This window comes from Cydia fagiglandana, chromosome 6, assembly GCF_963556715.1.
Source record: "Cydia fagiglandana chromosome 6, ilCydFagi1.1, whole genome shotgun sequence".
NCBI classification, from domain to species: Eukaryota; Metazoa; Arthropoda; class Insecta; order Lepidoptera; family Tortricidae; genus Cydia; species Cydia fagiglandana.
Window position 1 is genome coordinate 18,931,524 of NC_085937.1, and position 16,411 is coordinate 18,947,934.

The 16,411-nt window shown below is 39.3% G+C and overlaps 2 protein-coding genes and 1 long non-coding RNA gene across 3 annotated transcripts in view; 2 read left to right on the plus strand and 1 right to left on the minus strand.

Annotated features, from left to right (window-relative positions):
* The window catches only part of LOC134665450 (protein outspread), a 417,047-nt gene that overhangs the window by 358,908 nt on the left and 41,728 nt on the right, over positions 1-16,411 (plus strand). The window contains exons 5-6 of the mRNA XM_063522424.1: positions 13,271-13,343; positions 13,819-13,983. Coding sequence (XP_063378494.1) covers positions 13,271-13,343; positions 13,819-13,983 — 238 coding nt within the window. The remainder of the gene's footprint in view (positions 1-13,270; positions 13,344-13,818; positions 13,984-16,411) is intronic.
* LOC134665434 (uncharacterized) overlaps positions 1-16,411 on the minus strand; it is a 579,666-nt gene that overhangs the window by 96,880 nt on the left and 466,375 nt on the right. The gene's annotated exons all lie outside the window — the stretch shown is intronic.
* On the plus strand, positions 3,872-5,035 carry LOC134665627 (uncharacterized). The gene is made up of 2 exons (XR_010098405.1): positions 3,872-4,524; positions 4,844-5,035. It is a non-coding gene; the product is annotated as an uncharacterized LOC134665627 (long non-coding RNA).

A 16,411-nucleotide genomic window follows, 5' to 3' on the forward strand; every position in this document is an offset into this window, starting at 1 on the left:
ATGAATTGGCGAACGACAGAGAGGTATGGAGGAAAAAGACATGCTGCGCCGACCCCAAGTGATGGGAAAAGGGCAAGCGAATGATGATGATTATTTAACAATTTTAAATACCTGTCATTTTCTTTGATTAAAGAGAATACAATCTTAACGTTCTAAACAATGACAATAAGGTATCTCGTTGCGAGATCTTGTAACTTTGGGAGAAAGCTGAATTAATTTGTTTTTTTTTGCCAGAAAATAAATAAACAATAAACACATAGGGTAATGTAGAATCAGCAAAGTTATTAGCTTGGCACACCTGCATACAAATGTGTATGGTAAGCTAAAAGTTTTGCTAACCGTACCATGAAATAATAGCCTCATAGATTTTAACGATAATATCACTTAAGAAAGGAGATATGTATACATATTTTGCAAAAAAATTGAAACTAAAGACCCGCCGCTCATTCCGCCGGGTCATAAAAGGCCCAAACATAACTCAAAGGTGTCATGTAGAGCGCAGCAGGGCGAGAGTTGATACAGATACTGCGCGCGCGCCGTGACAGGACGAGTGACTCATGTGTTCGACGATCAACCCTGAGGGCTTACATGATAGTTTCATCTTGTAATTAACATTCTCTTCTTCTTCCTCGCGTTGTCCCGGCATTTTGCCACGGCTCATGGGAGCCTGGGATCCGCTTGAAAACTAATCCCGAGAATTGACGTGCATTAGTTTTTACGAAAGCGACTGCCATCTGACCTTCCAACCCAAAGGGGAAACTATTAGGCCTTATTGGGACTAGTCCGGTTTCCTCATGATGTTTTCCTTCACCGAAAAGCAACTTGCTTGCAAGTTTGTAATGTACTATTTGTCATTTCAAAAGTTTTAGATTTATACCTACACAAACACATAATCTTGCGTACCAGAGAAAACCCATATCACAGTAACCTTCTCAGGAAAAGTGCGTACAGAAAAACGTTACGGCGCGTTACATGGGGGGAGGGGGGGTCAAAAATGTCCAAAAATTGCGTTACGTAATACTTGAACGCTCCCACACGCTCTTATTCTCATAGCAATAAAGTCACGTCGAGATCATTTTGAACACCTGGCCCGTTTAGCACCTTCTGCTGCTGAGTGTATTCACAAGACCCGTAAGAATCCCCTGCACTTGCACATAGTTCGATTTACCATAAAAATGAGTCTACTGCCTCCTTTAGAACCATGACGAATTCGTTCTGTCTTAGCCCCTCCGCATGACGTAGCTATGTTACAATAGGGGGCGTGGCGACTCCAGGGGGAGCCTTATCATTCATACAAGTCATACAGAGTTGTGCATGGTCAACGCCAGTGGTAAGGCTGCTTATACACTGGGAGTGAATCTAAACATTAGGCAATAGTCACAACATCTGTATCCGTAGATCAGCGCGACAGTGCGACAGCTCTCCGTCTCTACGAGAGACTCCCACTTTTTCCTGAGCGCTCTTGCCTTCTTACTTATCTTATCATCATTCAGATTAATATTTGTATGTCTCACCATATCTCGGGACCATGGGGTCCCGGACCTTTGGGAGGCTTGCGTGGAGCCGAAGCCAACATTGCAGAGGCCCTTTAAGACAAGTTTGATGTCATGTAGAACTGAGTATTGATTAATATTGAATTCATAATCCAAGGTACACTTGTGGTATTGCTTGGACATACCAATTTCTTTCACGAAATTGAGTTGCATCTTTAGGCTGTCTTTCCACTGAGGAACAGACATGAGCTGAGATGAAGGGCGTCGTCAATGCTCTGGTTCACTTCTCCGCTCCGCTGGATACAATACTATTGGATGATTAACGCACGCCTCCCTTAATCTTCCCCTTGGTAGAAAGACAGCTTTAAATGATCCTCTGTATACCCAGACCTTTACCCTTAAATGCCTTTTATAAGCACACTCAATCGCTAATGTATTGAGCACTGATTTAATTGGCAATGACTATAGCAAGTTGCCATGCCAGTCAGCCCGCGTCATGGGTTCCAGTGAAACTGAAAGCGTCTTGGCTATTCTCGAGTGGTAATTATACTGTGATCCTGGGGTCTAAAGGCTTTTGTGTAAAAGGCTTTAAAAAGAAGCGAAGTCAAGCTGATCCTTTGAACAATAACTCCTGGAACGTATGTACAGTCAAGTGTAAAAATATGGGTGCATATAACTTACTCAAAAATACAGATAGATTAACTATAAAATAGGTTTTGACTATTAGTCATAGAAGTAGGTAATGGTATGTACTCAGTGGTAATAATTACTCGCAAACCATAGTTTTTATACTCTCGGATTTAAGATGCTAGTTATATTTTAATCAAACAGAAAAATATGTAATTGCTTTGGCAATAGTTGATCCTTTGAGACTTGTGTAGTGTAAAGGTGCCTGTAGTACGATATTTCAACATCGTGCAGAATCAATTCTTAAGGCAATTGAAGCGTTAATGCGAATGAAATGCATCTCTTTACCGCTTTTCGCTTCCGATTCACGGTCACCGTGAGGTCAAACACAGTAAAAAGTGCCTCGTACCTCATTGAATAGAAAGCATTTAGTGTAAAACGGCATTGTCTAAGGGTCCCATCTCTCCCATGGCGAGAACATGCGCCGCCCTGCGCTGCCCCTTCCCACGTAATTAACATTCTATGGAAACTGGACGTTTATTAGACAAGCACCAAGTCTTATGGCGATTACATTGATCTCCACGAGCGCTTTTTCGACAAAGCGGCGAATGTTAAATGTTGGTAGTTTCAACAGTTAAAAAAAAATCTTAAAATAAAAATACGGCTGTGTATACAATAACACAAATACAAATTCGGTAGCATTGATCTTATAGTTCAGTATCAGTATATGTACATTTTTATATGTAATTAGAAGTAAGTAGGTAATGGTGTCCAACTGTCCATTCACCTCTCAATACGAATCTCATCTAGATTAGGCCATTTTGTTATATTTTATGATTAAAGTTTTATTACAGTTCAGGTTCGCCTGCCCCAAGTTAAGATGCCTAAACTAGTAGACCATATGTAAGTAAGTATTGTACTACAAGGGTGAACAACCTCAGCATTTCAATACAACCCAAACTGCAAAATTGGACACGTATAAAAATTCCCCACCCCTCTAATTGGGCATTAAAATTAAGTCTTTATAAGGAAAAGGTAATATTTTCCACAATGATTTTGAACTTTATTTCAAAGTGCTAGAGTTCAACTTTGCGCTATTTCTGAGACCCGAGTAGTAAAGGCATAAAAACTGCGCTGGCGCCGCAGCCCGTTATGGGTCACTGCACGCTGTAATCAATCAATATAACAATTAGATGGTGTCGATAATTTTATTGATAATGTGAATATTTATTCAATAAATATTAATAGTTACAAAAAACAAGCCGCTCCCTAGCTGCCGTACCCGGTGCAAAGGTGCCCATTTTGTTTAAAACATATGTCTTAGGTAGTGCTATTTGGATTTTCTTTGCGCAGTCTATTCAGCGCGACGTAAAATTTGCCCAAACTACGCTTAAACTACGCGGCTAACACCCTCAACCTCTAGACCACCCGGCCACAGCGGTGCCCGTCCCAAATTCTCGAGGATATCTTTGAAAGGCTGGGCCTTTTAAACCAACTCTAAATTGCGAGCAATATTACGTGTTTGCACCTTCTATATACATCCCTTACGGGATTACGATATAGCAAGGAGATGATGCTGCCATCTATGCAACTAGGGAACAAATAAACTTACTTGTATAAAATATTTTGATTTGTGATTTAAGTAGTCGCGCTACTTTTTATAAATAACAGAAAGCAAAATATTTAATAATAATAATATAAATTAGTTGTATAAAAGCGCAGCCCATGAGGGCACTTACCCCAACTGCACCTCTAGCACATCTTGCATCCGCGACTTAGACCGCGACTCGAGTCGCCATTCCCGCGGCTGTCAAATCTGTCGATTTCCGTAGCATAACTTGTACCCGCGACTGCAACAGCCGCGTAGAGAACTCAAAGTCGCGGCGCGACTCGTCAGTGTTACCCGGCGAAATCAAAGTCTAAACAAATCGATATTTGCAAGTGGCAACACTGAATCGGAAACCAGGGATGCGCTAAATCATTCGTTCTTTGGTGGTAAAAAATCTAGTTTTTTGTCGATGGTTAAGTTTTTCCTGTCAAAGTCAAAGAACTTTCAAATTTTGTCAGCATTTAATTATGGGAAAAAATATGAAAAAATGTAAGTAATAGAGCCTTATATAATTAATATTGATAATATTCCTTAAAATATATATTGTTTAAAAATTTCTGTTTAATAAACCTTTTAAATAAAATATTTTTGTAAGTAACTATAATAATGGAATTGCTATTATTGGGTTTGTTCTCATATTCCTGTTGTAAATAGTGTTTTTCTTTTTCAGAATAAGTTCAGCATTATCCTAGACACGATTGATATCCCAGCACCCAAAGGAAAATATTATTAACAGGAACGTGCCAACGGGACCCGAAGTGGAGATTCAGGAAAAGAAACACACTAGGCAAGCTTGTAGGTTTCAAACGCGGAGCTGTCCGCTTTTCTAAATTAACTAAGATGTGAGAACCGCTTTAGCTTTAAGAACACCACCGACGAAGTGAACTATTAATAATAACCCTAATGGTTATGGCGTACCTATCTAAGCTGCCACAGTAACTCTCAAATAAGTTTCATATAGTTTTTCTTGTGCCAATAATGGATGGCATGTGTGTGTACTGTGTACCTAACTGTTTATGATGTGACAAATTGATATGAGAAGTTTATTTCATAGTCCTCGATGAAGTCATGACCATATTTTATTGTCTTGTTTATAAACCAATTTTCTTTCCAGGGTGATATTTAATTGTCCTACGCCGCATGTCGAAGAAAAAGGAAGAGAGAAAATACTTTTCAAGGGTAATAAAGAAGATTCTTACAATTTCTCTATAGTGGTTCTAGATGTTAATATATATTAGGTTTAATAATAAGAAGTCGAATATTGCAAGAATATATAAGGCAAAGCAATATACTATTAATTTAAATATTGTTTTTTTTCTCTCCTGTATTTTTACCTGAAAAGAAACAAAAATAAAGTAGGTAGGTAAGTACCTAGAACTCCTAGAAGCCATGATTAATTAGCTCCCCAAGGCCCACTTCATACCTAATGCTGACAGCAACTTATCATAGCATGATCGTATCAGGCCCTGTCAAACATGAAGTGAAACATCTAGAACACGGGTTTGATCTAGAGGAGTTTCAATATGGTAGACCATATATTATGATAACCGTACCTATGCTACCTACGCAGACTATGACATGAGCGTAATAACTCCTTCAAAATATTGTTGGTCGGCTCGGTCCAGTCACGTCACGGTATGGTGTTGTCAGGGGACGGAATGGTTTAGTGGGTGATGACTGATAATATTTCATACAAAGCATGATTTTGAGCCGGACATGATCCTGTTATAGCCACGTATTACATCATTCTGTTACAGTACGATGCAGCGGGCACAGGCCACATGTACATAGGTATGTTTTGTTGAAGTCGAGGAAGGTTCCAAACGGTACCTAAATAGTAAGAGATTGTTGAAATTAGACATGTAACCGTGATCCTAAATATTACTACTAAGACTATGGCTTACTTAATAAGTTGGATAGTTTGTTTTGAACATTTGTACCTACCCACCTCATCGGCTTCATTTATGTACAAGCAAGCGGGCTCCGTTGTTAGGTTGATGAAAGTTTTGTGTAAGGAAGTCTTAGGATTACTTTTACAAACTTACGAACCTGAATTGAAATTTAAAAATCCTACATATGTACCTAATTACTTAATTGAGTACCTACAAACTAGCTGCTTGAAATTAAAGTTGTAAACATGATGGGTGTGTTGTGGTACTTGTAGGTATCACCGTGCATAATCAACATAAGAGTGCGTAAAACGCATTTAGTGATTGTTCCATACTTCCGTATTCCTTAGGGCAATAAGTAATTATACAAATTATATTATTACATAATATATGAAACTTGTTTTTAAGTTATAATTATCAAGAGTTTAGTTAAAAAAGTACAAGCAAACCACCCGCGAGAGCGAGTCGCGTTATAAAGTCGCGTAGACTTCGACTCGCGGATTGACATAAAGACGAGAGAATATTTTGTCTCAAAATAGGCAGTTGTGCTACGGATTTTAGTTCAAAGTCGCGATCGTTGTCATTTTCTGACAGTGACACCTGATCGCGAGTTTGTCGCGACTCTCGCGCGTGAGTTGTGCTGCCAACACGCGACAAGCCGCCAAGTCGCGCCGATCTGTCACTTCTCACGCCTGTCGCGGCCAGTTGTGCTAGAGGTGCTGACCTTACCTATAGTGTATGTTGTCACATCAGCACCTCTAGCACAACTGGCCGCGACAGGCGTGAGAAGTGACAGATCGGCGCGACTTGGCGGCTTGTCGCGTGTTGGCAGCACAACTCACGCGCGAGAGTCGCGACAAACTCGCGATCAGGTGTCACTGTCAGAAAATGACAACGATCGCGACTTTGAACTAAAATCCGTAGCACAACTGCCTATTTTGAGACAAAATATTCTCTCGTCTTTATGTCAATCCGCGAGTCGAAGTCTACGCGACTTTATAACGCGACTCGCTCTCGCGGGTGGTTTGCTTGTACTTTTTTAACTAAACTCTTGATAATTATAACTTAAAAACAAGTTTCATATATTATGTAATAATATAATTTGTATAATTACTTATTGCCCTAAGGAATACGGAAGTATGGAACAATCACTAAATGCGTTTTACGCACTCTTATGTTGATTATGCACGGTGATACCTACAAGTACCACAACACACCCATCATGTTTACAACTTTAATTTCAAGCAGCTAGTTTGTAGGTACTCAATTAAGTAATTAGGTACATATGTAGGATTTTTAAATTTCAATTCAGGTTCGTAAGTTTGTAAAAGTAATCCTAAGACTTCCTTACACAAAACTTTCATCAACCTAACAACGGAGCCCGCTTGCTTGTACATAAATGAAGCCGATGAGGTGGGTAGGTACAAATGTTCAAAACAAACTATCCAACTTATTAAGTAAGCCATAGTCTTAGTAGTAATATTTAGGATCACGGTTACATGTCTAATTTCAACAATCTCTTACTATTTAGGTACCGTTTGGAACCTTCCTCGACTTCAACAAAACATACCTATGTACATGTGGCCTGTGCCCGCTGCATCGTACTGTAACAGAATGATGTAATACGTGGCTATAACAGGATCATGTCCGGCTCAAAATCATGCTTTGTATGAAATATTATCAGTCATCACCCACTAAACCATTCCGTCCCCTGACAACACCATACCGTGACGTGACTGGACCGAGCCGACCAACAATATTTTGAAGGAGTTATTACGCTCATGTCATAGTCTGCGTAGGTAGCATAGGTACGGTTATCATAATATATGGTCTACCATATTGAAACTCCTCTAGATCAAACCCGTGTTCTAGATGTTTCACTTCATGTTTGACAGGGCCTGATACGATCATGCTATGATAAGTTGCTGTCAGCATGAGGTATGAAGTGGGCCTTGGGGAGCTAATTAATCATGGCTTCTAGGAGTTCTAGGTACTTACCTACCTACTTTATTTTTGTTTCTTTTCAGGTAAAAATACAGGAGAGAAAAAAAACAATATTTAAATTAATAGTATATTGCTTTGCCTTATATATTCTTGCAATATTCGACTTCTTATTATTAAACCTAATATATATTAACATCTAGAACCACTATAGAGAAATTGTAAGAATCTTCTTTATTACCCTTGAAAAGTATTTTCTCTCTTCCTTTTTCTTCGACATGCGGCGTAGGACAATTAAATATCACCCTGGAAAGAAAATTGGTTTATAAACAAGACAATAAAATATGGTCATGACTTCATCGAGGACTATGAAATAAACTTCTCATATCAATTTGTCACATCATAAACAGTTAGGTACACAGTACACACACATGCCATCCATTATTGGCACAAGAAAAACTATATGAAACTTATTTGAGAGTTACTGTGGCAGCTTAGATAGGTACGCCATAACCATTAGGGTTATTATTAATAGTTCACTTCGTCGGTGGTGTTCTTAAAGCTAAAGCGGTTCTCACATCTTAGTTAATTTAGAAAAGCGGACAGCTCCGCGTTTGAAACCTACAAGCTTGCCTAGTGTGTTTCTTTTCCTGAATCTCCACTTCGGGTCCCGTTGGCACGTTCCTGTTAATAATATTTTCCTTTGGGTGCTGGGATATCAATCGTGTCTAGGATAATGCTGAACTTATTCTGAAAAAGAAAAACACTATTTACAACAGGAATATGAGAACAAACCCAATAATAGCAATTCCATTATTATAGTTACTTACAAAAATATTTTATTTAAAAGGTTTATTAAACAGAAATTTTTAAACAATATATATTTTAAGGAATATTATCAATATTAATTATATAAGGCTCTATTACTTACATTTTTTCATATTTTTTCCCATAATTAAATGCTGACAAAATTTGAAAGTTCTTTGACTTTGACAGGAAAAACTTAACCATCGACAAAAAACTAGATTTTTTACCACCAAAGAACGAATGATTTAGCGCATCCCTGGTTTCCGATTCAGTGTTGCCACTTGCAAATATCGATTTGTTTACACTTTGATTTCGCCGGGTAACACTGACGAGTCGCGCCGCGACTTTGAGTTCTCTACGCGGCTGTTGCAGTCGCGGGTACAAGTTATGCTACGGAAATCGACAGATTTGACAGCCGCGGGAATGGCGACTCGAGTCGCGGTCTAAGTCGCGGATGCAAGATGTGCTAGAGGTGCAGGCAACATTAGGTCAGTGAAAACATAGTTACTAGTTATTAAGGCTGCCATACACATAAGCATAAGGTTGCCAACAGTCATCTGAATGTCGTTTCCAATCCAGGTTTCACAATGATTAACGTCTGCTCTCGTGCAATTACCGATTTCATTCAGAAACTTCCGCTAAAACTACGAGAAACGTCGTTTAGTAAATAAAAGCATATATCAAATTGTTTTTAACACATACTTTTACTTAGTTAATTTTTTAAAGTGTCTTAATGAGTTGAGAGCTTTTCTTACAATGCGGACATATAAAAAAATTAAGTGTACTGGATTCGAGAATATTTTCACCCACAGATGCGCGCCCTACTCAAACAACCTTATTCATATAATATATCTTAGCAACCTCGAACTAACCACAGTTACTTTTGTAGAACAACGTTTCAAATTGTTACTTCTACGTAAGCCACAAAAGTTACCTAATGTTACCATGTTGCACAGTGTTACTGCAGTCTGGACCCGGGTATGTCCTTAAACTACGTCCAAGACCACCGGTGGACGGGCAGCAGCGTCCCTCAAATTCGGTGTAGGTACTCGACTGCGATCGCCAACCCGCCTGCCAAGCGTGGCGATTATGGCATTCACCCCCCAAAGGGGGAGGCCTATGTTCAGCAGTGGACTTCTTATGGCTGAGATGATGATGATGATGATGACTGCAGTCTGGATGCACCTTTAACAGAGAAAAATTAGTACACAATTACAAGCTAACAACTAAATCGCCCTATGGTCTATGTGACTACAAAAACTCTCTAATAGTTATTAAAGTTCCGCCGCCATACTCGTAAGTTGTAACAGTCGTCATCTGAATGCCGTTTCCGATCCGTTTCCCGATAATTAGCCACCGCTATGTGCTCTCGCGCAATTACCGATTTCCAAACGTTTCACATCACCGATAGGGCGTAGTACCTGTTAATGGAGGAATGTTACGGAGATAAGGATTCAAGTCGAATGACTGTTAGATTGTTATGTAGCTTTCTTGGTTAGCTTGGGCCCTTTTCTCTAGCGATTAGACTATTATATATTCTAGCCGCCCAGACGTCAAAACTTGCCAAGACTGTTTATACGACAACGGTTTCACTCACTTGAATTTTTAATCGCTATTGACGAAGTGAGTGAAACCGTTGTCGTATAAACAATTTAAAATATGTCTCACGAAAGTTTAATATCGATTACTTGCCAAGACAATAGCAATTTAGATTTGTCAAATTAGAATGGAACAGGAGACCTTTCTATAGGTTTCTGGGCGGCTATAGGATAATCTAATTGTATGGCATTTGTTCATATGTTAACACACTAATAATATTAGTTTTAATCATCTTTGAGTAATTGGTCCTCCAATCTTGGCTAGTTTTTTAATAGACCTCAAAAAAGGAGCAGATTGTTAGGGTTTAAGATAGTTTAGTGAGCTTGGAACTTGGAAGAGTTAGGAGAAATCAGCAATGTCACGTTACTTAACACGATAAAGTAGATATGTAGTTGAAGGTATATTGTGACGATTGTGTGGTTTTAAAGTAGGTACCTAATGCTGTTCCTCGGAGTAATTAACAACGGAGACGCCATGTCTAAAATTTTCCGTACAAAATAGTCTACCGTTTTTTGCGGGGGAGGGGCACATCAAATGTATAGGTACGTCATGTCAGATAAACGTCAGTCCATACATATGGTTGACATGTGGTTGACCATTGGCCGCCTATTTTCGACAGAGGGGAACGCCTGTTAATGGCGGCTCCATTGTTAATTACTACGAGATTGTGACGGTTGTGTGGTTTTAAAGTAGGTACCTAATGCTGTTCACTTGACAACTACTAAAGAGATATAACATGTTACAATTTTACACCTGAATGCATAACAACATGTTAACAAGCCATAAAAGATTAATTCCAGCAATTTTTAGCTCATTCTTGTACAGTACAGCCTAAATTCGAAATTGACATCAAATTCTACACCAATAGGTCTCTGTTCAAGGCGTCTGATACGTTGCAACAAATGGCATGCAAGTTTCGATTATTGCTGGCTACGTAGGAGCAACGAATTTAATCGATCGACCAAATGCCTCAATGTATTGAATATCACTTGCAATTATCGGTAACGTTTGGAGAGTCCATTTGTGAGAAAGGTGACTAGAGATGGGTAGTGAGTAAATACTCACAGGTAAATACCGAGTAAATACTCAGTATTTACTCAATATACCCGTATTTACTCGTTTACACCCAAATTGGTGGGTATAAACTATTTAGAGTGCTGAAAGGGGCATATAAATTTGAAATATAGGTGTATTTTGTAAGCCGCTACTGGATTAAGTACTCAAAATTGTAAGAAATGTATTTTTAAGAGGGGCACTCCATACATGTAACTAATTGTCACAAAAAAATATCTCAGAAACCACCAACGTATTGCACGTCATTAAATGGGTCTTCAAAATAACTGGAATGTTTCTAAGAACATTTTTGGATAAATTGAATATTTTTGGAAAAAAACCGTTTCGAAAGGCCAAAATAATGTTTATCTTTCTATAACTTTCGAACTAAAGTTCAGAAAAAATATGAAAACATATCGGGAGATTAGCCGTATAATAGAGTACAAAAAACAATATTTTGAACATCATCGGTTGAGCCATTTTTGAGTTTTCTTTAAAAAACCCTTAATAAAAGGTCGTAAGTGCCGCGCAAACACGAACTTTTGCGCGACATGCACTTATCTAGAACATCGATAGAATTTAAGTACTCATATTTTTTAAGAAAATAGCTTCTTATTTAAAACAAAATTGTTATCACAATTTGCCTCTCAATAATAATTACCTTTTTTTCCTAAATTAAGCGCCCTCTATGCTTTTTATTTTATAGATATTGTTAATACACGTTAGCACTCTTCAATAAAAGACAATTTTGTTCTTAAATCTCACTTTTTGAATATTTTATAAGCAATCGTTTTTACCCACCTAAATGAGTAAATACGGGTATTTATCGGGTGCTTTGAGTAAATACCGAGTAAATACTCAGTATTTACTCACCCCTACCCATCTCTAAAGGTGACAACGATACTTAAATTTGTTTTTAACAGTCAACCGTTATACTTACTTTACTTACTTACTGCTGTGGCTCAACGACCCGCAGTGGATCTTGGCCTCCGACACCAAAGACCGCCATGCTACGTCCAGTGGACGGCACCGAGTTCGCTAAGGTCTTTCTGCACTTCGTCTCTCCAGTGGTACCTAGGGCGTCCAGACGGTCTTCGGCCACTTGGTACTCCAGAGTATATTCTCTCATACAGTATCACAGTATCTTCCCCCATCCGGACTACGTGCCCGAGCCATTAGAGTCTGGCGGCTTTCGTTTCTCCGTTATACATCAGTCTATTAGTTGTCAGTCGGAAGTATACGCATTAAGGCGACAATAAGAAAACCCGTCCATTCTAGGTTTCTAACATCCTGCCGCCGGCCCTAATGACTAGATGATCGGTTGTGTGAACAGGCGTTTGTGTGGGCGATGAATGAATGTGTGAATGGATGTTGTGTTTTTAAGCACAAGGCATGAGAGTTGAGGTGAATGGTACACAGAGTATTAATAGCAAAAACGGTAGTGAGTGAACCAATGAGTGAATTTTAATTAATGGCACAATGTTTCAGCTAAATACCTTTCAATTCACAATATTTTTGTTCAGTTTGCTAATATCCTATCGGTACCTACGAAAAACAACTCAATTTCAAAATCTCTATCATTACCTGACATGTGGTTGTACTGGTTGTGTGCGTGATTTTAACTCGGGTTTCGATAGGTACCTACCAGTGGCGGCGCTTCAAAAATATCCATAGGCAAGCCGGGGCTAATTAAGCTTACATATTTCCTTTACAACTCTGCTCAAACGACCAAAAACAGGCAAGCCGGTGGGAATCGGCTTTTATGGACGCGCCGCCACTGATAGGTACCTACCTATATTAGGTACTGAGGTAGTGATATCTCGTTTATGTCGTTATTCATTGCTATGATAAAATATAAACCACTCTTTTAATCATATACTTGTTAACATATGACGTTTGAATAAAAAAATATTCAAAGTACATATTATTTAAACTTCCAAAGCCTAGAGCTCAACGTGTTCCCATTGAGATATACTCTGGTTCGGAGGAGGTTGCGGAGCGTAGGACGGGCAGTAATGTAAATGATAACTACCAGAGTAGATTAAGTAATGAACGTCTTTATTTGTAAAGCGCCCTATTTTATACAAGTAGATTGTCGCAGATACAAGCAATATGCGTTTATGTCGCAGTAAACCAAAGCGTTACTGCTAAACACTAAAAGTGGACATTTACCACATTACACCATCTTATGACCTGATATTTACATTGCTCATGTCTACTTGTTATGAAACCTTTATTTTTTTTGTCCACAGGGCCGACACAAACGAAACGCGACTTTCCCCGGCGGACAGACAGCGAGCTTGCTGCAATCATCGACGACAAGAAGTAAGTTATTTTTAGTCAATTTAGTATTATTTCAGTTTTTATATTTATATTGTGCAACCTGAAAATAGATTAGGGCCCTGACGGACGCGTCTCTGAGATCAAGTTTCAAGCAGCATCTCGCTTAGAACAGAATAAAATCAATATATAAAATATTTTATTCGTAAGCATAAACTGCACAAAAGAGAAAATTATACAATAGTGTATAGGTATAGCACTGGGAGGAGGAAGTGCCATGAAATGGCCTCATACCAGCTACCAGCATGATGGGACTTCCAGCGCTGATCTTCCAACTTGAATACAAATACAGTGCTTCCCAGCAATCCGCATCGCATCCTGGCCGAATTTATAGTATTTTTTTTGCATAAACCACACACATCTGAAAAGTTAAGCTGTATTGATGAATATACAAGTAATCTAGACAAGAACAAATGACTACCGAGATGACTCCCAATAGACCATTTAACCGCTGTTCCAGAGTACTCAGCGGACGCCTCAACTCTTCGCGACGCAGCGGACGGGTGCACCGCGGCCCGGCCTCGGTACTGCGGCGCGGGCACCACTACCTGGCCGGGGCCGAGGGTCCAACCCACGCAGCCCGAGATCCCGAGCCTGGCGCCGCCACAACCCATCGACACCAAAGGTAAGACACCAGCTTCAATCCTTCGCGACGCAGCGGACGGGTGCACCGCGGCCCGGCCTCGGTACTGCGGCGCGGGCACCACTACCTGGCCGGGGCCGAGGGTCCAGCCCCCGCAGCCTGAGATCCCGAGCCTAGCGCCGCCACAACCCATCGACACCAAAGGTAAGACTCTGGTAGAATGTTCACGTAGAACGGGAGATGAGCGTTTTCCAAAGAAAAATGTTGAATAAGATTTCCTTTCCAGATCGTCACATTTTTGTATGATAATTTTTTTATTTGTATGAACGTGACGGACCTTAAAAATATTTTTTGATACAAAATTTTGGGACACATTTTTTTCATGTAGGTATGAGGCGTGAATGTACAAATGATTCTGAGTAAAATGAGCCCAAGAAGCCAATATTTTGAAGATATGAATAAAATGTACAGCAGATACAATTACAATTGTATACTCCTGTATTTCAAATGATTTGTTACCTGGAGGATGTATAGGTATTAGCAATCACTAGGCTGAAATGTAGATTTTATCTAAAACCCTGTTTGGCATATGCATTTAGGACGACACCTTCAAAATCAGCGCATGCGCATAGGTTACTTGTTCATTTTGTGATAAACAGAGACGCAATGTGAACTTTAACTTAATGAGATCCTTGACTTTTAGGTATCTAGGCCGGTGAATTAGACTTAGTAATCAAGTTAGCTCATTTTTCAAAATTAGACATTCCTAATGTCCTGACAGGCGAAAATCTATATCTTTGACAAATGAACGCTCATTGGAAATTGTAACCAATTAAAAAAATACGACTACACCCACGCTGAATGACAAAATCGAAATTAAAGGATCTATTGTCATGAATGTCACGAAATTCAACTTTATTACTTTGGTATAAGAGGCTTTCCACGCGGATATAAAACACATTTTATTTAAACTTCGATCATCCGGTTTTCAACCCTAAAGCCTATATAGTAAGAGCGTCGATGAGCGCGTTATTATAAGACGGTATTATGCAAGATGCCGCCATTCACAAAACCGAATTGAATGTATCGCAAATTACACCTCGCCGTAATAATCGGGTGTGAATTATTTATGATCCGGCGATACGGAGAACCGAATCTGTATCGCTTTTATCGATTCGCCGAATTCGATCATTACGGCAAATTTGATTTAAAACGACCTTTTAGTGAATTTTCACGCTTTCGGTAACAAATTACAGGCCAAATCTCAAAGCAGGAGCTTTGGAATGGAATTTGCATGTCTCATAATTTTAGGTATTTAGGCGGCTTTTTTGCTTATCGAGTCCATCGACGACACAAAACGAAAGAGTGAACTTATAAACGCCTAACGAATTTTTTATTTTGACCAGCTACTTGAATTAACGACTTTTATGCGCGAATAATAACATGAACGGAAATAAAGTGAATGATTTTCATTAGTTTAGCGGATCCTAGGCTAATGGAAATCCTTGCTTTCTCTTTACACTTCAAGAAAACAGGCGTAATGATATTTGTGACTATGGTCCTTCGAACCGGATAGGCCTTTCCTTTCTCGGCGTTTCCATCATAAATACAAAGAAGATCTCGTTCACAGCGTAATAAATACAAAGCCGATGGAAGCGACTATCTACTGTCAGTCCCGAGGCGTTCGTTTCTAAGTACTCAGATTCAGATTTGCTAGGCTCACTTGCAGTTTCGGCCGCTCCCTATTTTGGCTGTCCGTGGATCTGATATCGCTTGCGACAGACAGCTGGACTTATTTCAACCACGTACAAAACACGAGCGATTCGAATGATAGGAAGAACCAGCATAAGTGCGCTCTGTAATTACGTATAGATGTAACGGATCATGAGGTCACGCTATACTGGTGCCTGAAATGTAGACGCAGCGGCGCTCGCGCGTGTGAAAGAGAATACATGGACAGGCACCAGTCATCAATTTCGTCCGCGACCGTATATGGCGCTAGCGCTTTTCGACGTAGTTAGAATAGCATACAACTCACAGAAAACATCGAGTCTTAGTATACGAGTTGTAGGTACTTATGACCTTTTCATATAGGATGGAAGTTTCGGTAATAGGGAATGTGCAAATTGTGAAACTGTAACGTCGTTTGCTGTGGGTTCAGTGCCGTATAAGCAAATTCCCACGTTTTGCCACTTTGCATATTTTAACTATTATTGCCCTTGATGGAAAAGTTTACCAATTTTGTGTTGTTGTAGGATTATTCCTGCTTTTGACATACTTAAATTAAATAACTAACAAAAGTTAGTGAAACTACATATGCTGCACTTTTTTAGATATTTTCAAGTGGACATTTTAGCTGTACAACTTTTTACGATGGTTTTAAAATTAGCTTTAAATAAATCCTATTCTTATTTCAATACCTATACATTCCCATCATCCTTTACTACTACTCTACTGGCCTATACTGAAC